At 46.2% G+C, this 25,639-nt stretch overlaps 10 protein-coding genes across 10 annotated transcripts, besides 1 other annotated feature; 8 read left to right on the forward strand and 2 right to left on the reverse strand.

Moving 5' to 3' along the window:
* Window positions 1-118: 118 nt before the first annotated feature.
* Window positions 119-1,382, forward strand: UA08_05118 (Actin-related protein 2/3 complex subunit 2; the record flags this gene model as incomplete). The annotated part of the gene is made up of 6 exons (XM_020267405.1): window positions 119-180; window positions 244-772; window positions 825-966; window positions 1,025-1,125; window positions 1,199-1,247; window positions 1,303-1,382. 6 exons carry the CDS (start codon window positions 119-121, stop codon window positions 1,380-1,382), a joined length of 963 nt encoding a protein of 320 aa, XP_020119571.1.
* Window positions 1,383-2,993: 1,611 nt separating this feature from the next.
* Window positions 2,994-4,240, forward strand: UA08_05119 (hypothetical protein; the record flags this gene model as incomplete). Its single annotated transcript, XM_020267406.1, has 2 exons — window positions 2,994-4,025; window positions 4,085-4,240. The coding sequence occupies 2 exons, from the start codon at window positions 2,994-2,996 to the stop codon at window positions 4,238-4,240; spliced, it is 1,188 nt and encodes a 395-aa protein (XP_020119574.1).
* Window positions 4,241-4,748: 508 nt separating this feature from the next.
* On the forward strand, window positions 4,749-8,240 carry UA08_05120 (hypothetical protein; the record flags this gene model as incomplete). The annotated part of the gene is made up of 5 exons (XM_020267407.1): window positions 4,749-5,213; window positions 5,279-6,316; window positions 6,880-7,400; window positions 7,465-8,123; window positions 8,188-8,240. The coding sequence occupies 5 exons, from the start codon at window positions 4,749-4,751 to the stop codon at window positions 8,238-8,240; spliced, it is 2,736 nt and encodes a 911-aa protein (XP_020119573.1).
* A 789-nt stretch (window positions 8,241-9,029) lies between these two features.
* Window positions 9,030-10,398, reverse strand: UA08_05121 (hypothetical protein; the record flags this gene model as incomplete). The annotated part of the gene is made up of 4 exons (XM_020267408.1): window positions 9,030-9,231; window positions 9,265-9,378; window positions 9,598-9,771; window positions 9,848-10,398. 4 exons carry the CDS (start codon window positions 10,396-10,398, stop codon window positions 9,030-9,032), a joined length of 1,041 nt encoding a protein of 346 aa, XP_020119569.1.
* An 880-nt stretch (window positions 10,399-11,278) lies between these two features.
* On the forward strand, window positions 11,279-11,962 carry UA08_05122 (hypothetical protein; the record flags this gene model as incomplete). Its single annotated transcript, XM_020267409.1, has 1 exon — window positions 11,279-11,962. The coding sequence occupies one exon, from the start codon at window positions 11,279-11,281 to the stop codon at window positions 11,960-11,962; it is 684 nt and encodes a 227-aa protein (XP_020119568.1).
* An 884-nt stretch (window positions 11,963-12,846) lies between these two features.
* Window positions 12,847-13,149: a repeat region (Identified by RepeatMasker using a combination of RepBase library and repeat library created with RepeatScout).
* Window positions 13,150-14,682: 1,533 nt separating this feature from the next.
* UA08_05123 (hypothetical protein) lies at window positions 14,683-15,842 on the forward strand (the record flags this gene model as incomplete). Its single annotated transcript, XM_020267410.1, has 3 exons — window positions 14,683-14,770; window positions 14,842-14,931; window positions 15,001-15,842. 3 exons carry the CDS (start codon window positions 14,683-14,685, stop codon window positions 15,840-15,842), a joined length of 1,020 nt encoding a protein of 339 aa, XP_020119794.1.
* A 336-nt stretch (window positions 15,843-16,178) lies between these two features.
* On the reverse strand, window positions 16,179-16,497 carry UA08_05124 (hypothetical protein; the record flags this gene model as incomplete). Its single annotated transcript, XM_020267411.1, has 2 exons — window positions 16,179-16,411; window positions 16,464-16,497. The coding sequence occupies 2 exons, from the start codon at window positions 16,495-16,497 to the stop codon at window positions 16,179-16,181; spliced, it is 267 nt and encodes an 88-aa protein (XP_020119570.1).
* A 420-nt stretch (window positions 16,498-16,917) lies between these two features.
* UA08_05125 (hypothetical protein) lies at window positions 16,918-18,630 on the forward strand (the record flags this gene model as incomplete). The annotated part of the gene is made up of 2 exons (XM_020267412.1): window positions 16,918-17,150; window positions 17,232-18,630. The coding sequence occupies 2 exons, from the start codon at window positions 16,918-16,920 to the stop codon at window positions 18,628-18,630; spliced, it is 1,632 nt and encodes a 543-aa protein (XP_020119576.1).
* Window positions 18,631-21,178: 2,548 nt separating this feature from the next.
* On the forward strand, window positions 21,179-21,928 carry UA08_05126 (hypothetical protein; the record flags this gene model as incomplete). Its single annotated transcript, XM_020267414.1, has 1 exon — window positions 21,179-21,928. One exon carries the CDS (start codon window positions 21,179-21,181, stop codon window positions 21,926-21,928), a length of 750 nt encoding a protein of 249 aa, XP_020119575.1.
* A 1,244-nt stretch (window positions 21,929-23,172) lies between these two features.
* Window positions 23,173-25,329, forward strand: UA08_05127 (hypothetical protein; the record flags this gene model as incomplete). The annotated part of the gene is made up of 2 exons (XM_020267415.1): window positions 23,173-23,791; window positions 23,855-25,329. The coding sequence occupies 2 exons, from the start codon at window positions 23,173-23,175 to the stop codon at window positions 25,327-25,329; spliced, it is 2,094 nt and encodes a 697-aa protein (XP_020119774.1).
* Window positions 25,330-25,639: the final 310 nt, after the last annotated feature.

Below are 25,639 nucleotides of genomic sequence, written 5' to 3' on the forward strand. Positions count from 1 at the left end.
GCCCATGACGAACGAACATCGCAGCCACATCAACATCAATAGCACACATTGAACGCCTCCGCAGCACACTCTTTACTTAGGCGAGAGGCCTCCGTGTCATGCAAATTGCTTCTTCATAATGCTTCTCCTTGACTATCAAAATGTGCTTATCCAATCGCTTCTTACAGAACGCTTCTCCGGGTATGCCCCCCGCGGATATCATTCATTGCTCGAGATCAGGCACCAGCTAACTTCCACCTGCAGCGCTGCCCCTGTCTCCATAGACCAGGTCGTCTCCGATTTCGATGGCGTCACATTCCATCTCTCCACACCAGAGTCAAAGACCAAAATCCTGATTTCAATTACCCTGAAGTGTTTCCGCGAGTTGGTTCAGTATGGCGCCCAGGCCGTTTTGGAGCGGGAATATGGCCCATACATCGTCAGCCCAGAGGCTGGTTACGACTTCTCCGTTCAGATCGATTTAGAAAACCTGCCACCGAGCGCGGAAGAGAAGGAAGATTTGATTCGACGCCTGTCTCTGCTCAAGCGCAACGTCATGGCCGCCCCATTTGAACGTGCCTTCGACGAGTTTGCCAAGCTGTCAGAAGAAGCATCCAGGTACACTTCAGAATCAGCTCCACAGGGTGTTAAGGAAGGTGGTGAAGTGATGGCCATTCACTATCGCGACGAGGAAGCCATCTATATCAAATCCAGTCACGACCGGGTGACAGTTATTTTCAGCACCATCTTCCGCGAGGAAACTGACCGCATATTTGGCAAGGTCTTTTTGCAGGTATTTCGTGCGATCAAGTGGATATATGGTGATGGGTATTGACCGGCTTTAGGAATTTGTTGATGCTCGAAGACGGGTCCAAACACTGCAGAATGCCCCTCAAGTCCTCTTCCGAAACGACCCTCCTCTCGAGCTAGAAGGTATTCCGGGATTGAAAAACTCAGGGGATGGAAAATACAGTTATATCACTTTTGGTTTGTTTCCTCGAGCTTCTTTTCTGTGAGACTGTGAGCAATTGCTAAGAGCCGCCAGTCCTTTTCCCCCGTCACTTGACACCGCAACGCCGCTATGATAGTATTTCCCATGTTCAGACCTTCCGTGATTACTTCCACTATCACATCAAGGCATCGAAGGTTGGTTCTTCTTTTCCTAAAAAAAGAAAAACACTCCAAACCCTTGGCGCACGACAATTGATTTCCTCTACAGGCGTATATCCACACCCGTATGCGAAAACGCACTGCTGATTTCCTCCAAGGTAAGCGACTTACATTCCACCCACGTCTTAGTTATTTGCATCCTGATAAGTCTAGTTCTCAACCGTGCGAGACCCGAGAATGAAGAGCGCGAGAGGAAGACAGCCAGTGGAAGAACTTTCCGTGTTCAGGGCTAGACGGCGTGTGTTTCATATCATGTGAGGTTTTATTTTGGCACTTGGGAAGACGCGCGGGGTTGGTGTCTGTCAAAAGCTGCGCCGCAATGTCGAGCGTCGTAGCATGTTCGCGAGTACATATTGCCCAATGGAAAAGAAGATGTGCTAATATTCCTTGGTGTGTTATTTTGGGTTGACTGGCACCTTTCATGCGCCTTGAACCCTGTATTATTTGTGGCGCTTATCCTCGTGATGGGCGTGATGGGTTCCACACTTTTCGACCTATAGTATAATAGCTCCTCAAAGTACGCAAGCATCCCGATAACAATTGATTTGTACTGAAATACTGTCTGTACGCAACCAATCAACGAACGCACATGTGATTGTTGTTGTACATGCGGCGTGCGTGCATTGTCGAATCGTAGGTGCATAGCCAGTAAACCCCAGCAAAATAAGCATGCATGACGATATATTCAAGTTGACTTGTCTACTTCGCACGAGGACTAAATGGTGCCGTAGATCTTTTGAATCAGTCACTCCCAAGATCGTCGCCCATGACACGTCACACATTCTGGGGTTTTTGTTCCATGCACAGATATTCGCTGCCAAAGAATTAGATCCATTCATCGAGAAGACTTGGCGGACTTGAGCCTGTATCAGGGGCAAAGAATTCGCACTAGATTCTGTTAGCTCTTGGCGATCCTATTTACCCGGCGATACTAGCTATGTAAGATCATAACAGACTGGGATTTCAGGAAAATTCTAGGCCCTTTTTGGGCTTTCCATGGAATAGCATTTAAATACTCCCAACTGGTCATTTATTCTGCTTTCTTTACTTCTGTTTTCTCTCGGGTCTCGATATCAATTTTTTTGTGCTGGAAAGTCATCCTTGTCAAGCATGCATCTTGGCGGATGCAGGGAACCAGGGTTTTCAAGGCGTTAGGCACTGCGCCGCATTATAGTCTACGACGCTGTAGGATTTCGAAATCAGAAATTCCCCAGCCAGAAAAAGAAATGACAAGAGTGCCTAACAGCACTGGTATGCGAGAGGCATGTAGCCAGTTATGAAACTGTCATTCTCTCTGACTGTGTATGAAGTACAGAGTAGTACTCTGATAGATAAATATCCTATGATGCCACTCATACTTCGGCACTCGATTATGCAGCTAAGCGTCCTCGGGTATCAGCCCTCGCTCCTGTCAAGTCGAAAGGCTGTTGGCTGTGCAATTTCATTGGCCCTGGTGAAGGGCTTCAATGCAGATATGCGCCGTGACTGGGAGAACAAAGAAATTGAGTCGTGTGGTTTTTATCTGTCTCTGCATCTAATAAATGCCTGTGTTCTGTTTTCATCCACACTATGCGGCGTAGTGCATAAAGTCCGCATTCGTAAAATCCGGCTGATTGCCCAGTTCGATGTCGATGAGTTTTGAAGGTCTGAAATTTCAACTCAGAAAAGCGTTGATATATAAGAATATGCACAACAGCCAATGTCCATATTCTTGTTTCCCCTTCTTTATCAAGATTGTAAAGGAAGGAGTCGCTCAGTACTTGACCATCACCTGAAAGAACATTTATCGTTCACGAGTTTCTGAGGCCGGTATTAAAACGGCCATTTTCATTGGAGGGTTCACAATGAGCAACCAATTCGATAAGCTCCCTTTAGAACTCATTTTCGTGATTCTTTCGTACGTTCCAATTCCTTCACTTCTTTCATTTGGCGCAACTTCCAAATCAAATCACCTATACCACGCTCTCTGTATGAGGAGACTCCATCTCGCCATCTTCCCCAAACAACTTCACGCTATAGCCGCATTCCTGGATGCTAGTTTAGAGCGCAGCGCGAAAGAGCCAACGCCTTTTAAACAAGATATGATGTTAGAAAGTCACAAAGTACGAATTGCTTTGCCACAAGGCATGACCACTTCCAGGTCATCACAAACGATCGCCAACTATTCACCATTCCCAACAAGATACAGAAAGAAAAAACTATACCAAGAGGCTGCTCCAACAGAGGAAAGATTGCCTTATTCGGTGTCCTCTGACAATACTATTCGAGCGCAGAATAAAACATTTGCTCAGATACTAAGTCGGTATGGCCAATCTCTTGAGGATTTGGAGTTCCTGGCATACAACCTCAATGATGAGGGAGCCATGGCACTAGGCACGCACTGCGGGGGGAAGCTGCGACATCTAGGTCTTCGGTTCGAACATCCCTATATACGAGACATATCGCTTAGTCAAAAGTATTGGAATCTGCCGGCACCTGGTAGTCCTGTCTGGAATGATCTCATTGGGATAGGGCCCTTGCAAAGGGGGCAAAGGATAACAAACCTCGAAAGTCTCGTTCTCGAAAGGGCTGGTATCACACCCTGGCAGCTATGCATGTTAGTCAAGCGAAACAAACGGTTAAGCGTGTTGAAGCTCAGAACTTGTGCTGCAATCCAGCCTGCATTTGTCAACTGGTTAGGGGGCATTCCGACCCCAGGTGACGAGGACGAAGAGCTACGCGAACACGACGATGAGCCGGTCCCTGGAGCATCTCTTGTCGTGCTTTGGATAGAAAATTGCGTCGGCATTCGTACAACAGCAAAGTCAACGAACGACCAGGGGGTTGCAAACATCGATGCTGGTCTGGGATGGCTTCAAAACTTAAAAGCACTTCAGGTAAGCCAAGGAAGCAAAAAAGATAGACATTTGTATCCTAGGCAACGCTGACTTGTTAGTCCCTTTCTCTCCGTGAGTGCCAAAATATCGATGCCACAGTCGTACAAGAGGCAAACAGGCTGCTCTGGCACATACCAGAGGTGTACTTGCCTCGACCAATCCGTCCGCAGTCTGAAGTAGACCCTGTTATTGAAGTTGATACGATTGATGATTAATGAGTGAGGGTGGTTTCAATAGCATTGAGCTGGCAGGGTCTTGGTCTGAGTTTTATCTCCAGATAAGTGAGTGTTTGGCTGGCAATATATTGATTTGCGGCATTGTCGTGTCATCTGGCAGACAAAGAAAGTGTGGCCCCATTGATGCAGCCTGCGGGTCTCTGAATAGAAGGAACAATGATATTGTGAAGTCATTGCCAGCGCAAATGCGGGAGTTGATAGCCTGCGTCACGTGGAAGTCTCTGGCCATTGCTTATTGGGCGCTGTGCGGTTTCCGCAATAGGAAGGAAGCACTCGCGCGCGTGGTTCCTTCCCTTGGTGGCTGGGCCAAAGACAATATGCAAACATGGCCTTATTTGCCTTCATTTATTCATTCACAACCTGATGAGCCCGCCATGGCCTTTTCGGAACACCAGAATATTCAAAACCTGGGTATCTTCAGCAATGCAAGCTCAGCATCATCATCAAAAATCGCTGACACTCAACCAGAAGAGCAACACCCTCCACCATGCGTTTTCTTCCATTCTTTGCCCATCGTTCGCAGAGAACGGCTAGCGACAGATCGTACACTTCTACTTCTAGCGATTTCACCATGGATAGCTTCACAACTAGCCTCTTCTCGAGTCCTTCCTGCTTCCAGCCCAATTTCAGTGACATCCCTCAGAGCCCACATTCATCCGTGGAGATTCAAGGCATCACAGAAGACTTGTGCCCGCTGAATCGTCAACAGCTCGCCATCTTGAGGCCGCCTCATCAATTCTTCTCTCCGCCGAAGCATGGCGACACCCCCTACGCCATCAACTCAGAAGACTGGTATCAGGAAAATTGCGACCCAGTTGACCAGTGTAAAAGGAGCTTCTATATTGCATTAAAGAGCCCCGAGGATATTTGGGACAGCGTGTATGGCACGACAGGTGTGGTATATGGTATTGCGAAGGTTTTCATTGCGTTGTGTCGCAGCTTCCGTGTCGATGTGAGTTTCCGTGCTGTGGACTGTCCATGCATATTCGTGTGATCCAAAAGCTAACGTATCTGCAGCTACACACACCCACAGCCAACATATTAATAGGCGTTGAGAACGCGGAACAAGAACTCAAGAACGGCTCAGTGGTAGATTTCGTCTTTGCCATTGAGGACCTTTACTTCAGCTTGTACGCCCGGTTGGAAGTTGAAATTGCTCTCCTTCATTTCTGCTCCTCGTTCATTAGTAGGGGGCGTAAGCCGAAGCACAGTACAAGTCCCACACTTCCGGATCCCAATCATGTTTATACAATCTTGAACGTCTGCAGAGACGTCTTGGATGACAAAAGCGTTTGTTCCGCATTTGATGGACGATTGGTCAGCTATCATAAACGTCTCTATGTTGAGGAAATGAACAGGCGATACATATTCGAAGGGACACTGCCGCTTGATCCTACTGGCTATCGCGCACATGTCAATGAGAGAGTCAAAGACCCTAACTCGTCCGCATATCGCCATTGGTGCCAAATTTATCCCGAACTGCAACACTTGTCTGTTGATATTCTGGCATTTCTTTCGGAGAAATACCACCCCATCTACCCTTGCCCAGTGCGCAAACAAAACGAATTCGCATTCAAGACGCCAAACACCAATTTCCTGTCCAATAAATTCGCCGCGGCATGGGAAGAAAATATGATCTGCGCTCATCGTCTCTGCTCACTCGCGAAGATTCAGGGCAAGGCAGTTGGAGAGCTGCGTCGAGAGGAAGAAGCGTTCAACGTCATACGCTACGCAAGCGAGCAGAAATGCATTTGCCTTGATATATGCTCCTGTTCTAGAATATGTACCAGGTCTGGCAGTACTCTCTGCCCTTGCTCTGGCCGTTGGCTACGTGGAGTTCTTACCCATCAGCCCGAGTCTGGAGATAGCATTCGAGAGAAAAGTACGGTCATGGGTGAGTTGACTTACGAATCCCTTGCTGCTCTGAAACGCGAATTACCTGATGATCTGGTACAACGTGAGCTTCTTGGGGGGATCAATATCATTAGAGAGGAAATGATCAAGCAGCGTGTGAATATTTACGCGGCAGAAACTGGCGAAATCAATTTTACTTTCGTTCGTTGACCATTCCATGCAGCAAGCACAGCAATATCCGAAATTCAAGATCTCTTTGCTCCTTTCGGCTATGATTTATCATATTATCTTCACGACGTTATGGTGGCATGACACCACATCTTACAATATTTTCGAGTTCTAGGAATAGCAACTGCTCTACAATCAGAAAAGAATAACTATATGAATGATAACTATATGAATATGATTGGAAAGACTTCCCTGTATCACGGCCAAGCAATGTAACCTATTCCGGAAAACACTTGTCCTTGTGGGTGCACAACCCCTGTCACCACCTACGTAGGTAGCCCGTACCTACATATGCGTTCTGTACGACATGGTGACATGGTGCATGTATTGAATATTTAAATATAATTATTAGTAATTTGAGATTTTAACCCCAAAAAGCCGTCGGGTCAGGATAGTAGGTAACGGGCTTATCGGGCGATTAGTTAATAATCGAGTGGGTACGGTCTCTTATCATCGGATAAGACAGCGCACGCACGCATCCTTGCAACTTGCGAGAAACAACAACCTTGCATTTCCCTCTATGAATCGCAGCCTAGTGCTATGAACGTTCCCGCCCCTGTGCGCCATCGGTGCACCACTGTATGGGTATGGTGGTCGTATACTCGCCAGCTCTTCATGCGACCAGACCGACCGTGATCAGACTTCGGGGTTTGGGGTCGCAACTGCAGCACCGGAGCGCCGCATCAAAGCTCCATTTCGTCTCATCACAGCTGCATGGATATCACAGTGCTCGGCCTGGATATGGCTTGCGGACCCCGAGTCCTGACAACGTTGAAACGCTTTCCTCCAAGAGCCCCTTTTATTTCGAGACTGGTTACGCTCTTCGACCGAAACGGTCATCTAGACCCTTCCCGCCTCCCTTCGTCTCTATCCCATCGTCCTCTTTCTCCGATCCCTTGACCACACATTTCCAAAGCCAAGATAGACGACCACAGGTGGGAAATGAGCTTATCCGGGGCTTGACTAATGGGGACGACGCTATTCTCGCAAGCGATTTATCACTCGGCGTCAACGATGGCGTTGGAGCCTGGGCGACTAAACCCGAGGGCCATGCAGCGTAAGATCTCGAATATTTCATATACAGTTATACTAGTGCCGTTGGGATCTATTTCAACTAACAGAGTATCTCTGGGCAGGCTATGGTCTAGGCTGATTATTCATTTTTGGGCTCTCGAATGTGAACGACAAGTTTCCAGCGCATCCACGCCCGATACCGTCGGGTTTCTACAAAATGCTTATGAAGAGACGGTCGCTGCAACTAAACAATGGCTCGGCACTACAACATCAGCAACAGCTTTGCTACATAACGTTGAGCAAGGTAGTGACGTGAAACCGCTACTTTACGTTACAAACATTGGTGACTGCCAGATTGTTGTCATCCGACCACGCGATAGGAAGGTGCTTTTCAAATCTCGCGAGCAGTGGCATTGGTTTGATTGCCCATATCAGCTTGGGACGAACAGTGTTGATCAACCGCGTAATGATGCGGTATTGAGCGTCGTTGAATTGGAAGAAGGGGACATTGTTCTCGCAGTTTCGGACGGCGTGACTGACAATCTCTGGGGCCACGAGATTCTAGATAATATCCTCGAGAGTGTTGAAAAGTGGGAAGCCGGCGATATTGGTAAATATGGGGCTGAGCGAGAGGCAGAGGCCCCGACTTGCATGGTTTTTGCAGCCAGGCGTCTTTTGAATGCAGCACTGACGATTGCATTTGATCCATTTGCCGATAGCCCTTATATGGAGAAGGCTATTGATGAAGGGCTTACTATTGAGGGAGGTAAGTACTTTATCGGTTCAAGATTTGAAGCTCAAGTAGCAATCAAGCTAAAAAATTTTTACAGGCAAAATGGATGACATCAGTGTGGTTATTGGACAGTGCAAAAGAAGAGTTTAGGCAACTACAAGAAACAATATGCAACGCGGCGATTTGTGTTAGTCGAATGCATGCAACATTCAACAAGGATAGTGCATCCCTGGCGTTCTGGGGACTGTTTTGTAAATATTATCGCTAATGAGGTGGACGAAATAGCGGCGTTAGATCAGAAGCGGCGGATCATGATGGATATATGCATGTACCTAACAAACATCTATTGCATCCCCTAATAAAACGGAAGCCAGTAATGAAGCTATACGGAAAAGTCAATCCATGAATTCAAATCAAAATACAAAGGGTCATTGATATTAAATTCCGCCGCCGCCTCCGCGTCAAAAGGTTCCATAGGATCATTATGCATCAACAAATCCCAACAATCCGTTTTTTTAATCTCGCCGTTCATAACCGGGCATTGGGACTTGGCTCGACCGGTGGGACGATCATTACCAGGAGGTAATTGAATAGGATGTGAATTCATAGAATCGCGCACAAAATTGTTCAGGAAAAGTTTTAGGACAGTGGAAAATAGATAGAAAAGGTCGGGAAGTCTATAGCTGCTGCTATTGTCATTTTGCGTGTCAAGTTTTGTTGTTGAAGCATTCTCCATATGCTCGTGCAAGCGCTCTATACGAGATATATAGGCAACGCGCTCTGTGACAATCAGGTCCTGCCATATAGCTGCAACGCCCATGTCCGTGATCGTAAATTTGTACAATCTCGGGAATATGATTATAGTCGAGATAAGCATGGTCCATTCATAGAAGGTGAGTTTCCTGCAATCTTCAGTGGAGAGACCGATGAAAAACTCTATCAAACCACTGATTTCGGTGAAACACGATGAAAATTTTTGTAAATAGCTAAGTGAGTTGATTTGGCGTAGAGGATGTTGGCTTGAGATTGTTCGTTGACTGTGCAATGGTGGTTTTGCCTTTCCCAAGGCAAGAGCGTATAACCTAACTCTGGCGAACTTCCGCATGAGCTGTATCTTAACTTTGGTTTTGTTAATGATAAACTAATTTAATCAATATTATATAGTGTTACTCACTATTTGTATTGACGTGGGTTGGCAGGCTGCCTTCTATTTGTTTCAACTCTTGCAAATAGCCCTGTGTGATGTTCTGTAAAGGACACTCTGTCATGCCAGAGTAATCTGCTATATCTGTTTCGAGGTCACAGTTATGTATTCTTTCAATAAATTTGCATAATAATGTAGTGGACGCAATTGTGTGAGTAGACAGATCATTGGTTGCGAACATTGTGGTTACAAGCTCATCTGAAGGGTTGAACGTGAAGTTTTTGGGCCGTTTCAAATCCATTGCAATGCTGTGTTGAGAGAATAAGCTAGACGGACAGAGACGTTAATTGCATATTATCTCACCTTGAAGACAAAAAATAGCAGCCTAGAATAATATTTCTGGCGATCATTTGATCTTCAGGGGGATCCAACGTCGATTCGATTGTACTCTCAAGATTCAAATCTGATACCATCGCAATTGCCAGTTGCATATACTGCCACATCTGATTGTTGATTGGTCTCAGATTAATCGGGTGCCTGCCCAACACACAATTATTAGAATTATTGAAGTGTATGTCCAGGCTAGGTCCCTTATCGACGCCTTGAAACGCACCATGCAAGATAGACAAGAAGACCCTGTACGTAGTCCAAGGACTTCTCGCCCTGCATGACAACTCGTGTTGCCAGTACCTTGCGGAATTGCTCATCCAGGAGCTTTTGAAGCACCGGATCGGCTGCAGAGGCTACCACCAAAACAGACAGCAGTAAGAATGGCCATTTTTGACGCAGTGTCTCCGCAGTCGTATTTTCAGCAATTATGACGAAGGGGAAATATTCTTTTTGCGTATGAAATATTTGCATCATCCGATCGACCTGGCTCATAGTGACATAAGGTCTATCTTGACGGTTTACGCCCGCCGGCTCTCTTCCTGTGTCCACCGGCTGTCTGCCTGGAGTTGATGAGTCTCTTTGATGACTTCCAAAGAAGTTGCAGTGTAGCTGAAGCACTTTTTCGGATTCATCCTCATATGGGATGTCAAGGCTAGCTGGAGGAAGTTGAGCAAAAATATGGTCTAGTACAGAGCCTGTATTCACTGGTTGGGAAGTTGAAGCTTTCAATCGTTGGGCGAGTCGATTGTTTTTCCTGAAATGGCATGCATGCATGGGTATGAGCAGTATTGTTGATTTGAATTTGTGAAGCAATGATAGCAAACACACCTTGATGCTTGGGCATTGGTATAGGAGCACAACGTACCGACCTTCTCGCACCTGTATAGCTGTTATCTTCTATGAATCGTCTACCATGAGGGCCCCTCTACCGTTGACAATGGTTGGAGTGGGCGGATGGAAGACATCGAGTCTTGTGAGCCTTGCACGAAACACAGGCACGCAAAGCTCTGGGCCTCGGACACATATATCGCGTATCTTCCGGATCCATTTCCGCGGCGATATGATATACCTAGGTATGATGCAGTGAGTGAAGCGTAGTACCCTCGGAAGAAGAGCATTTGACTGTTTGTTGCGGAAGGAAAGAAGAGCCGGGCTGAGCTGCCTCAACCTGCCTGAGGCTGGCCTCCGGATGGCAGCTTGACGCGAGCACATCGTGAACCAATCAGATGCATTCACTGCCAACGACCTAAGTATATGCATGGAAGAGCATGGTTTAGAACGATTCGCGACCAGTTTCCTCCCGAAAAACATAGGCAGCGATATTATACGCGGCTTGCAGGAGGCGGTCTTTTTTCAGGCATGTATCAATACAACATAGCAGCCAAGTTCGTTGGCAGATCCCCCTACTTCATCCAGAGGACACTCGGATAGAAGCTTTAACCGGAGTGAGATGGTCTTGAAAGCTCTAAGTAGGATGGATGAAAATACATATAAACCCCTTGGACAACGCCTTTGGCAGATTCTACAATCATCCTTTTCTTCTTCATCATCTTCCCTTCCTTCCCTTCCTTCCCTTCCTCCTCGCATTCAGGTGCCTAACACTGTTATTCAATTCTGAAATTTCTTTGAATATTTCAAGATCCTACTTCACACAATGGCTCCTATACGTTTTGGTATTCCCCTCTACCCATATCAGGCCCTCGACGTTATTGGGCCTCTCGATATCCTCGCTGGTATCTCCAAAAACTTGCTGCAGCAAGTCGCAAATGCAGGCCTGGCACCTGCAGGTCAGGAAGAACTCGGCGTTGATATTGAATTTTACCATATCCGCGACCCTAGCACCATAGCCACATCGGCTCAAACAGATCTGGAACTCGAAAATTACCACGTGTCAGCCACAACTACGTGTGACGAGTGCCCTCCGCTGGACTATCTGCTCTTCGGCGGCCCTATGCCCACCTATAGGCTGTCTGACAAGATGACTTCTTTCATCAAGGAGCGGCTTGCAAAGAACGAGATAAAAACCATATTTACGACTTGCACTGGATCCGCGGTACTTGCGCAAACAGGTCTTTTGGACGGAAAACGCGCAGCCGTCAACCTAGGCTTTTATCCCTTCGTACGGAAATTGTACCCGGCTGTGAATTGGCTTGGACCAGACGAGGATATCAACTGGATAGTGGATGGCGATATTTGGACCGCAAACTCAGCATGTGCAGGAATGGACATGTTTGCGGATTGGGTGATTCAGCAGTACGGCGTGGAGCTTGCCAAAAGCAGTTTTGAAGGCCTGGGATTCGCTCCTCGGGGAGTTGATGGCAAATTTCGTTCATTGTGAAGTCTACCCGTGATGATGCGGAGGCCACCGTTGTAAAGCTTGCTTAACAGAGCCTAGTATTATCCTGATATTTTTGACAATATGGTTTTAACGGCTCAGTTAGTGTGTGAATTTTATTATTTGGATGTGTATGGTTTTGAAGAGATAAAAATACGACAAGTGTCGTCCGAATAAAAGACTTCCCGAATTAGGGCTCAATTCCCGCGTCAGTTTCCCAATATCACGTGGATGTCCTAAATGTCGATATTAGATAATGTAATCGAAGACAAATATGATATCTCGGAAAGCATGGGATAAGAACGATATAATTAATGGAATAACAAGAAAGGGACATGAGTACAACAAGTCAGAAGAGACTTGCTGGGCAGGAGAGATTCGATATGCTCTTTGAGAGAGATAGACATAGGAAATGAGGTCAGTTGATTCAGCAAGAATAGAAGAAAAATCAGATGAAAGTTGAAAATCGGAAGATGAAGGACATATTCCAGATGAAACAGGCAAACAAAGACAGAAGCGATATCGCACACAGTTACTCCCAGCCACCCAAACGTTTGAGTTCAGGAGAGCACCTGACTACCCATGGAGGGTTCTCGGAATGAGACCGTGTTTCAGCATATAGCTCTCAAGATAGGAGGTCTAGACTTTAATCTATACATATATAGACTTGTCGATTGAATTTGGCGGCTGGTCTCCTACCCTATTAGGTAATGATGAAGTTAAAAGTTATCATCTGCCCATATGCTGCCTACTGTACCATCCACACAGATTTCGATTCTAGAGCAAGAGATATGGAACTGCATTAGTGTAAAACATGATAATAAGTATTGCCAATGATATATCTTGTCCACCCTCACTTGTACTGGCAATCGGAGGCCATCCATTGTTGGAAATCTAAATGAATTTCAATAGGGTGGAGTAATAAGGAAAAGGATTATTTCCAGAGATGATGACTGGCTAACTCTCTGCACCTACATCCTGATAGCCACAAGATGCTATTTAACATACAAATCTAATCTTCTAGTACATTCTGTCAGATCTCCTCGAAACACTCCTCTTACAGTATTCCTTGTGGTTGGCATAAATGTCTTTGTATGAGGATAAAGCCCTTTTTGTGATGCCTCATACATCTCAGCCGTTCTCCAGTTCCTATCGGTAACCTCCGAACGGTGCCTGTTCGTTCAGGATTCCAACATCCATCATTAACAAGATTGGGTCCCTACAAATAGGTATTTGGCAGCGAACATCTTTCTTCGTACCTAGGTATATTTTACTACCATAACTCTTCCTAATAGCAGTAATATAGTAGATATAGTCTTATTCACTTTACATAAACGCCTATGTCATATAAATATCATGATTATAATACTGTGTAATAGGTAAGTTATTTGTTGTTAGAACTTGCAAGGTTGTCTGGCGGTGTTATAGATTTTGATAGAATTATCATCATCTGATTGGGGATACGCCGAGAAAATACAATGGCAAGTAGAAGTTTCTTTATGCGCAGATTTTCCTTCATAATACCCAACCGTCCTTTTCAACCTCCTTACTCTGTTTCGCAGCCTGTTGCGCGTGCCGGCACGCGCTAAGCCCCGGGTCGCCCAGAAATGACGATCCTATTTTCTTTTCTTGGTGAGAAAACGAGATCTTTAAAACCTGGATATGCAACTGTTCCAATGGTTAGTTGCATCCACAAGCAACCTTGACTTGTAACTTACATGTGGGACGTCGGTTTTAACCAATGAAGTTTGGATATGTCACATTAGTAATTGCTAATGTCCTTTTCGAGACAGTCTCTATGGAGACGGATTAATTAGCAGAAGGTAAAGCACGCCAAATCTTCAATGAATTGGAACATACCTATAGGCCTTTTAAATGCCTCTCGAATGCTATTGCGCTCATCTCGAGGTAGTCTCCAGAAAAAAACTTTTCACTGAGGGGAATGCCCGGCAATTCCTGAAGCACCATATACAGAATGAATCCGCCAGGAATAAAGCCAGATTGATTCTGCTTCTCCTTTTTGCAGTGAATGATGATTGGGCAATGCTGATAGCCTTTCTCGTTTAACAACTTAAGTGCTTCGAATTCATTATGGGTCAGTGGAGTGAGTTTTTCAGAGGCTTGCTGCTGTCCATCCTTGACTGAAAAGAACTCTGACCCAGAAGATGGAACTTTTTATAGATATTGTTAAGACTTATCAACCTTCAGAAGTATAAAATGATGATAACAATAATGATTGCAAGTACTCACTGCATGCAGACGAGCATCAAAGCTCTATAGCTTTCCATATGTGATGTGACGCATTGGAAGAGAGCCTGTGAGGCCGAAGGTTTTCCGATTTCGCGATACTCATCTTTGTCATATTGACCGATCTCCTCATACAGCTTGTTGGTGAGCTTCCAGGAACAAGCAGGGTATTTAATAGTAGGGTTAGGTCGAAATAATGGAAAGTAAACCACTTTCTCCTCCTAGTCGATGAAGAAATTCAGGCTTTGATTTCTTTGATCGAAAGCTGGAAGGAGTGGCCCGATGGATGTTTCTGTTGCTACGTAATAAGGCTATATGTATGGGGGGAGCCTGAGGCCGTTATCGTTATCGCACGGTGGAGCGTGTGCACGGGCCACACAGCAAGCCAGCGGCAGAAAAAAAGTTTCAAAGAGCAAAACGAACTCCAAACTCTCCGTTCAAGAACTTCAAGAACGACGTGATTATCTGCCATCAAAATGAGGGCTAAACGCTCGAAAAAATACCGCAAGCTCATGCATCAGTATGAATTGACGTTTGGTTTTCATGAGCCTTACCAAGTTCTAGGTATGGAAAAGAACAAGCTGCAGTTGCGCTTGCCATGTTACTCACGAATTCTTTCTTTCTAACTGCAACAGTGGACTCGAATTTCTTGCGCGCAGTACACCAATTCAAGATGGATCTTATTCCCGCCTTGGAGCGGACATTGCAAGGCAAGGTCAAGCCATGTAAGTGCGCCACAGATCAAGGAATGAAGACGAGCTTGCGATGGCTAATTGAGACCATTTCACAAATAGTAATCTCGAAATGCTCTCTCGCTGCCATTATGGCCGCTCAGCCTATCAACCCAAGGACAAACAACCCTTTCAGACCTCAACATCTGCCTCCGCCCACAATTCTCCCATTGCGACATTGCTCCCACAACGACGATGATACCCCTATCGACGAAGTCGAATGTCTTTTATCACTGCTCTGTCCGAACCAGGACACCATGCGCAATAAAGAACATTATACCCTTGCGACTGCTGAGCCGGTGGCATTGGGTCATGATGATGTGAACTCAGACAACCCGAAGAAGCGGAAGCATGCCGAATCGTTATTGGAGGAGAGAAATCAAAAAGCAGCTGCTCTTCGCTCAGGTGCTCGGTCTGTTCCCGGTGTGCCGATTATCTACGTCAAGCGATCGGTTATGGTCTTGGAACCGCTGAGTATACCTTCAGAGAAAGTGCGATTGGGCGTTGAGAAGAGTAAATTTAAGGGCGGCGTGGAAGCTGCATTAGATGTGATCAGTGGTATCAAGCGGAAGAGGGACGATGAAGAGGAAGAAGAAACAACAACAAAAACCACTACTTCTAGAGATCGGGGACTCAAAAAAGCCAAAGCGCCTAACCCCCTCAGTATGAAGAAACCGAAAAAACGAGAAAAACCAAAGCCAGAGAATCAAGGGAAGACAGGCGATAAACAGAAGTCACGGGAGAGTCAAGACGATGGCAGCAATGGCCAAAATGATGCGGCTGAACTCAACGCAGATTCCTCAGTCAAGAAGAAGCGTAAGAGAAAGCACAAGAGCGCGAGTGCCAAAGCTGGCACCGAAGCAACGGACACTGCCCACGGCCAAGGTCAGGCTTTCGATGAATGAATTTTTTAGACCTGGCTCAATTTATATCATTATGTGGCGTTTCTTGGGCGTTGTTTTTTATGGAGTTTGCCGCATCATACTGTATTAAGCAGAAGTTTGAGTAAAGGTGCACTTCTTCGATGAGAGTGGGAGATTGGAGAAATTCTATGTACAATCAAAGAGCATAACCGATTTCATGGTATATTATACAAGCTGTTTACTATTTTACATAGAGGACCATGACAATCCAACATTCATTTTCTTTTGATCAACGCCTTGCAAATGCTTCCATTTGGGTAACCTTCACTGCCTCCGATATAACCGCATTAAAACCAACCACAGATGTCGATAATGTATTCATTGCTTCTGCGGCAATTCGCCTTGCTCCCGGGACCTTTCTTCGGCCCAGATCTTCTCAATGCGTGCCCTCTTCTCTCGAGCCTGGTCACGGTTTAGTTTGGCGCGTTTCGCTCGTTCGGCACCGAGGCAGCGGTTGACTTCGCGTTTGATATCATTGCATTGTCCAAGGGCTTTCCATAAGAAACCGCGCGCGTGGCATTCGTCCAAGGCAAACATGATGTCCTCGCAGTCTGCAAGATCAATCAGTTTGATTCATTGGAAACAAGTTGGATTTGATCGTACTTATATTCTCGGGTGTGTGAAGATGGGAATGCATCTTTTGCTTGCTTTTTTTAAATGCGATAATTCGTTATAACGTGACCAATGGTATATCTCGATGCACTAACAATGCTTTTCTGCTGCTCGAGCAAGTCCGCAAGCCGCGAATTTCATATTGCCTGATGCGCAGGCGGTGAACGATAGGAACCACAATCGCCGTTTCTGCCGGGTGGAGAGATAAAAAAAATAAAATATTATTTTTATTCTTAGGCTCTTAAAGCAATCACCCAGCCAGGCATTTGGCTGACACTTTCTTCTCACTTGATTTTCGACAAGTGCTGCTATGGCATATTGTTGATCCTATCTACTTAACGCAGTTCAACGAAGAAAAGTTGTAGAGTATAACTCTACAATCCTCCCCCGCTATAGGGCTTTTTTTTTTTTTTTGATTTTCGAAATCTCGAGATTAGCCTCAAATATGAATTCCATGATTACGACTACAGCATGGGTGCGACGAGGTGTCGCTGCTCAGTTCCCCACCAAATACGAGATTGACGAGGAGGAAATCAATCGGATATCAGAGATAGCCAGGCTGCAATTGGAAGATGCCAAGGGAGATTTGGACGCCGCTAGAGAGGAGAAAAATGATGAGGATGCAATGGATGAAGAGACCGATGCAAAGGCGGCAAAGGGGGCGGGAAAGAGCTCAGCGTGAGTATCATTGCTCTATAATTTGTATATTCATCCGTGTGTACCCCGTCCCGCTGATAGATGTTTTGTCGCGGTTTCTAGAAATGGAAAACAGGATGAGGAAGAAGATGATGATCTTAAGGAGTATGACCTCGATCATTACGATAGTGACGAGGTTGACGAGGATGGTGAAGAGGTCACCATGTTCGGCAATGTCAAGTCTCTTGCCTATCATCAACCAGGCGAGAAGGATCCGTATCTCGAATTTCCCGAAGAAGAGGCAGATGAAGATCGGGAAGAGCTACAGATTCTTGGAACGGATAATTTGTTGGTTGCGGGCAAAGTTGAAGATGAAGTCGCGCATCTAGAAGTGTACGTGTATGAAGACTCGGCAGACAATCTATACGTCCACCACGATATCATGCTCCCAGCCATCCCTCTCTGCGTCGAATGGCTCGATTTTCCAGTTGGAAAGGGAGTTGAAGGCCGCACAAGCGGTAACTTCGTTGCTGTTGGTACTATGGAACCAGAAATTGAGATCTGGGACCTCGACATTGTTGACTGCATGTATCCAAATGCCATCCTTGGACCTGGCGACAGCAATGATGAACAAAGCTCAAGCAACAAAAAGAAAAACAAGAAGAAGAGCAAAAAAGCAAACGACGAATATCACGTTGACTCCGTATTGGCACTAGCAGCCAACAGACAACATCGCAATCTTTTGGCCTCTGCGTCAGCGGATATTACAGTCAAATTATGGGATCTCAACACGCAGAAATGCGCTAAGTCATATAGCTACCATAAGGACAAGATTTGTGCACTTGACTGGCATCCGAAGGAATCCACAATTTTGCTCAGTGGAAGTTATGATCGCACCGTTGTTGCGGCAGATATGCGAGCACCCGAAGCGAAAGCGCCTCGCTGGCAGGTAGCTTCTGATGTCGAGAACCTACGCTGGGACATCCATGATTCCAACTTTTTCTATGTCACCACCGATAATGGAATTGTCTACAAATATGACATTCGCAATGCACCTGTTGCGCTTAGTGACTCGAAGCCTGTCTGGACGCTGCAGGCACACGACGATTCCGTATCCTCTTTCGACATCAACCCAACCATCCCCGGGTTTTTGGTAACTGGGTCATCGGACAAGCAGGTCAAACTATGGGACACAGCAAATGATAAACCTAGCATGGTGGTATCGCGCAAACTCGAGGTTGGTAAAGTGTTCTCGACATCGTTCGCCCCCGACCCAGAATTAAGCTTCCGTCTTGCTGTTGCCGGTAGCAAGGGCGTGGTGCAGATTTGGGACACGTCGACCAATGCTGCTGTGCGTCGGGCATTCGCAGGCCGTCTTCCAGATTTTACTCCTGGCGAGGATGGGCACGTTAAGGAGAGGATTATGGGTGTCAATCAAAACGATGAAAGTGACTCAGAGGACGAGGAAGCAAATGATGATGAAGCTCAAAAGGATGGATGGGAGTCTATGGATGAGGATTAAAATGTATACATGTATCGATGTAGGCATGCTACTGCTGAAATTTAAGATACCCGTTCCGTATACTTCTTGATTTGGATTTATCTAGATGTGCATCGTCTAAGTAGGATTCTGAAAACTAATCACAGAGCATTGTATATTAAACATTCATTGGCCAAATATACTATCAAAGTTCTTCCCGTTCATCCAAATCGCACACACGAGGACTACCTAACTACCTGGGTAGGTTATCACACATACCAAGGTCCACGGGTATCCGGAGGGTGGCTGGTTATGTATTTGTAATGACCTATATATGAACCTCAAGATAGAAAATTATGTATATATTGATTGGATTGTCTTGAAAAGTAGAGGTTTACTAATAAAGCCTTCCTTAGATTTTATTCATATCGCATATATGAGTACCACCTACCTAGACTAGGAATATGGATATCCGGAGCGTGGCTAGAGATGCATTCGCAACGACCGACACGGCGCTTTATACCCGGGTACTGCCTAGGTAAGTCAAGCAAGGCCGATAAATTGGTCGTATGTATATGCGTTTCAGTGGATAAGATTAGAAGATAGTCTTTAAAATTATTATCTACATAGTATATGGGGTAGTACTAGGATCGAAGGGGCTGGGCAAACGGCCCCTGCCCCCGAAACCATCCCCGATGCTACTTTATGGTATGCTCTTTGCAATTTACATGCATGGCGCAGCTGTCACCCTATGAGGATTTGATCAATGAAGTGACTTGATCATACTGGCCTGTTGGCGGCGGAATTCGATCGGCTTGCTGCTATGCTTAGTTACGTTAAGAATACATGGAGGTATGCTCCATGCTGACTGACTTCGTTGTGCCAGGTGACCTTGAAGAAGTTGAGGCTTGCGTCAGATTGCACGCCCATATGACGACGCAATAAACTGAACGTGTCCTCTTCTACCTGTCACCTAGGGTTACTCTGTCGTTGTTACATATGGTCATTTCAAGTTATCGACTTTTAACTTAATATATGTAAATATGAACGATGGTTGCGACTAGACCCGATGCGCGCTAGTGTAAATGAGTCTAGTCCCAGGTAGGGTTAGTGTGAGTGTTTGAAACGCTGGAGTACGGAGTAAATTGGTTCTTCATCTTCGCCTGGTGAGTTTCGTTTTTAATGATGAAAGAACAGTTGGATATAACACATGTCAGAAATATAATCAATGACTTGCAGCCTGAAGATAGAGCGTTATGATAGTCCTAGACTCATACATGATATGGCTGATACTGAAGAATACATAATTACGTAGTACGTAGCATGCCCTAGGTTGCAATGTGCAGACCCCTGCCGTCTAAGACGAGGTAACATGATTGGTTGCAATGCCGGACACGCGATCCTTGCTGGTCAACCACGCAAGGATCTGCGGCGTTTTCGGACGTTCACTGATATATCATCATTCCTTGTCAACGCAAGCAGGCAGCCCTTCAGTACAGTGTCGACAAGGCGGACTGCAAGGAGAGCAACTGGGTATGTAGGACTATATACTATATGGGAGGGAGCAGTTGGCGTTGCGCTGGTGCGACGTGGACGGGAGAAAACTATACGCAGTCCCACTTCCCGGGAAAATGGGCTGCATGGCCTACTCGGATTGGCTGAGGCGGGCAATCAAGGTTTTCGTTCTTTCTATCGTGCGGTGTTTGGTACGGTAAACTGTAATTGGCCGTACCGTGGAAAGTGCTACATCGGGCAAACTTGCAGCGCTTTGTGTGCCACCGGCGATCAGCCACAAAACGGCTATTCACCAATCAGCATCCGTATTTGGTTACTCGACTGGGTCGCTGGCGATCGGTCCACCAACCGCAGCCCGCCAGCCTAAATTAACGAAACGAACGAAACGAAGCGTGGGTTTCGCCGCGGGTGGAGCCGGCAGAAGTCCAGACCAACCACTGGGCTTGCCTGAAGCCTGCCTGATCACAGTCACGGGTCCTCGCTGTTACTCAAACGTCCTTTCTTTCCTTCGCTCCTCCTTCACATGTGCACTCCCTCTGGTCATCATTCCTTTACTTGAGCAGCGCCTGCTTGAGAGCGGTATTCGCCCCCCTCTCTGCGTTCCTTTCACTTTGTTGCGTGTCCTGGTAGTCCGCTCCTTTCAGTCTTGCCCTATTCCAGGCGATAAGACGCTCCTTGATTTTGGCGCCTCTCCTGCGGAAAAAAAAAGAGAGAGAGCAAGAAACCATACATATCCGGTTGCAGAGCAATCCCCCTTCACCTTCATTTAATGACTAGTTTGAAGACTCGTCAATCACACTGTTGCGAACGGCTCTTTCACTCGCCAACAACTGAAAAAGAAAAGTAAAGAAAAAAAGGGTGATCGATCTGTGGCATCAAAACCACGACACCGTTTTTAACATCACCTAGCTGGACAGATCCGGGATCTCTCTTACGAAATTAACTTCTATCATCGATCTTGAACTGGATTTTCGGGATCTTCCATTTCAGCAACTGCAATAAATTTCACCCCACAGCGATTCTGGGAAATATCAAATATACGCCAAACCACCAATCTTCAGATATACATATCACGATGGCAGCATCCATCACTCGTGCTTTTACAAAGCGCCACAAGCGCCCTGAGATTTCGACTCCTATGCCCTTCCGCGAAGGCCTTGTCAAGTACTCATCCGGCACCATCAATCGTGGCAAGATCTCTGGCCCCGTGGAACTCCTATCGGCAACGAACCCGCTTGTATACAACGCCCCCGATCTGGGTTCAGTGTCGTCATCTTCTTCCGCCTCCTCACTTAGATCCTCCGATGAAAGCGATGTGACTCCTGTGTCTCCCATTACCCCAATATCGGCTGAGCCCCAAATGGAGCCAAATCACCTCTCGGGCTATTTTCCTAAACGATCGGCAACAATTACCAGCACGACTCGCTCTTCAACGTCTTCCACGGGATTTGATGCGCCCAGTGTGCCCAAGCGTGCGCTTTCGCATACCAAGAAATCGCATCAAGATCTTGCCCGCAAGCGGTCTGTGTCACGGATGTCCCCTCCTCCCACGTCTATGGGAGTATCGACAACCCGTCCCAGCCAAGAGACATTTAAGCCTGTTCCCGAATATGCTGAGCATCCCTTCAGTCGCGAGCTTGACAAAGTGAATGAGGTGGCAGAGGATTTTGGTGCTTTGAGGGTCTTGGAAGAGGAGGAACAGATTCTTCTCAGCAAGGGTTTGAAGAAGTTCTCGTTGAATGACTATCTTTCTGAAATTGAAGAACTTTACGGCGGTGTTTTCGAGGACGAAATCGGCCCTCTAGCGACGAACGCTTGGCTCTAAGGACATGTTCTTTCCTTTATCGATCCAATCTCTCGACGACCCTACGATATGTATCATCTTTCCCTACCTCATGATCAGAAGTTTCCAGTTGTTTCTTTATATGCCATGAAATGGTTTCCACTCATTACGACTTTTCTTGATTATTGTCGATTGTTTCCTTTAGTTTTTGTTTGGGTTCGAACACACATACCACGGGGTTTATAAGGTTTCCTGTTTTCCAAACTCTCTGCCTTTTGAGCGGGAGGTTTCTTTTTCACGCTCTGCCATGGAGCAAATCTTCTTGCACATACTTACAATTTTACTTTTTGCTTTGGCTTTGGCTTTGGTTCCCCGCGGGTTCCTCAGGCTGTCACTTCTTTATGACGCCTGGGCAGTGCACAAATTACCTGCCAGTTAAATTGAGATAGGTTAGCTTTCTAGGTTATCTGTGTAAATTTGATTGCGACTGCACATTTTTCGCAGCGTCTTTTCGTACCACAATGTAGTAAAGAATACCGAAGATCGTTTTGAATCGATACTACGCCATTGCGTCAAGCATATGCCGGAAGAGTCCTCCGGCAGACTATGCAACAGCTGGCTGGCTTTAATGATTCAAGGTTAGGCCAGTACTTCATTGATATTCAGCTATTTTTACTCAATAATCACACAATAGTTGCTGGATATGCCGTTGACTGAGGTTTATGTATGAAAGTCAATTGATTTGAATCGATAACAACTCAATTTTTCCCGTTTTGGAGCCCACGCGAGCAGCGCACCAAAACCCGAGAAATGGCGGCCGTCACCGCCTTTCCTTCTCCACGTCGAGTGGAGGAACGCAGAGGCCCGCCCCACTCCAAATTTTTTTCTCCTATCGTCACTCAACCTTCCCTCAACCTCGCTCGAGAGCTGCCTGGCCGTATACATTACTAGCGCATCGCATTGCGTATTCTTTTTATTTTGTTCTCTATGGCAGACAGATAATTATCTTAGAGTGTCTCGGACGGACAGACAGGCCTTTCAGCGCCAGGCACGTTAGTAACCGCGGGTCTGTACTTTGCTCGTGTGCGCGCGTTTTTCATCTTCGAGTCTGCCTACCCAGCATTGTTTCTGATGGAGATATTGCCAATCTGCTTCTGCTTTAGTAATATCATTACACTGCTGTATTAGACAGCTGGTTCTTGTCTAAACGTGGTCTACGCTTATTTGAGAGGATTCTTGCGATGGCCGTTTTCCCCCCCGCCACAAACAGCCGCACTTCGATCAACATGCCACTCGCATCGTCCCCCGTACCATCAATTCTCAAGTCGTCCAAGACGACCTCTCGCACTACTGCGGTGCCTTCTATAGCCGGCAAGAAGCGTACCATGATAGAGATGGACTTCTCTTCTCAGCCTTCCTCATCCTCACCGCCATCTGATGCCGGCAGCCGCGATGGTCCGCCGCCTCTCAAACGTGCCCGGGTACAGTTTGACGCCACGGCAGAGAAAGGAAAACAGAATGAAAAGCAGCGAGAGAAAAGTGTCGCTCTGATTCGGGAAGAAATCCGCAGAGCCATCCAGAGACATGTTTCTGGCACGGATAGTGAAGGTTACGACCAGATCAAGGAGATTTTCACCATCGATCCTAAAAAGCCGCACGACGATGACTCTTCCGAAATACCCAGTCCCACGACGATAAAACGCCATCTAACGGGCTTGCTGTCAAATATATCTGCGCTGGACCGTAATTGCTCGGGCCTTGTTAATGCGGTTTTAAGCAGTGAGTGGCTTGGTCGGGACGAATCCTATGTCAAGCTATTCGTTCGTTTCTCAGGAAATCTATGCGCCGCGCATACGGGATACCTGCGCTCTGTGCTTAAGATGCTGGTGAATTATTTTGGAGAAGGTAAGAAAAAGAAGCCGTGTTTTCCCAGACCGGACACTTTTTTCCACTGACCTAATTTTATAGTTCCAAAAGGTACCGGCAGAATTCCCGGCTATTCAAATGTTTCACATGAAGAAATATACGAGCGGGTGCATATGGCACTTAGATACATTATGCAGCTACTACCTGCTGGTAGTGGCACATTGTCGCCTATTTTATCGGCACAGTTCCCCTTTGACACCGATTCCGCAAGGGCTAATGTGGCATACACCCGCAATCTTCTTAAGATTATCGATTACGCTCCGGAACTTCGGGCTGAAATTTCGGCTTTGATTACGGAGAGGCTTGTAAAAATTGACGTGCAGATCCAGATTGACATGGAAGAGTTTGAAGATGAGGTGGGCGAGGATCTATTAGAAGATCTTTCCCGTCCTGTAGACTTTAGTACGGTCGATGATGACGACGATGATGACTCGGATGTCGAATCTATCATCAGCGATGACGATACTACAGACGTGGATACTCGACGTTTGAAAACTGTGAAGGATAACATCTGCAAGATTGACTCCATCATTGATCAACTCTTTGAATTCTACTCGCCGCCTTTCAATCACGGAACAGCAGACGAGAAGAATAGCGCTTTAGATTTGCTTCTTGCTCATTTTGAGAGCACCGTCCTTCCTACCTACCGATCTCGACACACTCAATTTCTCGTCTTTCATTTCTCACAATTTTCTCCGGACCTCGTGGAGCGGTTTGCGGGAACATGCACCCACATTATTTTTAGCAAAACCCAACCAGCCATCGTTCGTCAATCGGCTGCTGCATACCTGGGAAGTTTCATCGCCCGAGGCAAACATGTGCCCTCGCGTGTGGTCCGGGATATTTTCGAGTTGTTGGGCGACCATATAAATGTCCTCCGAGCCACATATGAAGGGTCTTGTCGCGGTCCCGATCTGCGGCGTTATGGACCCTTCTATGCCACCACACAGGCCCTTTTGTACATATTCTGCTTCCGCTGGAGGGATCTTACCACAGCTGCCGAAGAGAACGACGATGGAATACCAATATTAGAGGACGACGATGATTTCGACATGGAGGATGTCACATTCCCTCCCATAGTCAAGGAAATACTCCATCGAGCCATATACTCTCGATTCAATCCTCTCAAGGTCTGCTCGCCGGCTATTGTTACCGAGTTTGCGCGAATTGCCCACCACCTCCGTTTTATGTATGTGTATTCGTTGCTCGAGTCCAATAAGCGACTACGCATGTCCACGTTTAGAAGCATTACTACCTTGGCCGATCCGCGTTTCAGCATAGTGGAGCGAGAAATTCGAGCTGGCAATGACGGAGGCGACCAGCTTGATGCATATTTCCCATTTGATCCGTACCAGTTACCGCGGAGTCGGCGCTGGTTGGAGGGGGATTATATCGAATGGCGTGGTATTCCGGGTATTGACGACCGAGCTGATGACGATTCGTCTGATAGTGCTGAAGAGGGTGATAATGATGATGATAATAATGACGACGATCCCACAGCGACGGATGAAGAGTGATATAAAGAGCATTTTGAACCTGAAATGGGAGTGCATGCTAGAATGGCTCCTTGTTGGGAAAATCTTCTGTGATATAGCTGTGGCAATAGGCTTGGTTTTATTATCCACCTCAGGATTTTAACAGTTTTGAATAAAAATGGGAAATACTGATAATATGTGCTTATTCCTCTGGCTAATACGTATCTACCTATTCAACTACTACAAGTAATAAGAAACAAGAAGAAAAAAATATCTATAATCTATATACGTACCTGAAAACAAACCGCTCGCTGAATACCGCTAATCAAATGCAGCCATCAAATGATATACA

Source organism: Talaromyces atroroseus, assembly GCF_001907595.1.
Source record: "Talaromyces atroroseus strain IBT 11181 chromosome Unknown scaffold_6, whole genome shotgun sequence".
In the NCBI taxonomy this organism is placed as follows: Eukaryota; Fungi; Ascomycota; class Eurotiomycetes; order Eurotiales; family Trichocomaceae; genus Talaromyces; species Talaromyces atroroseus.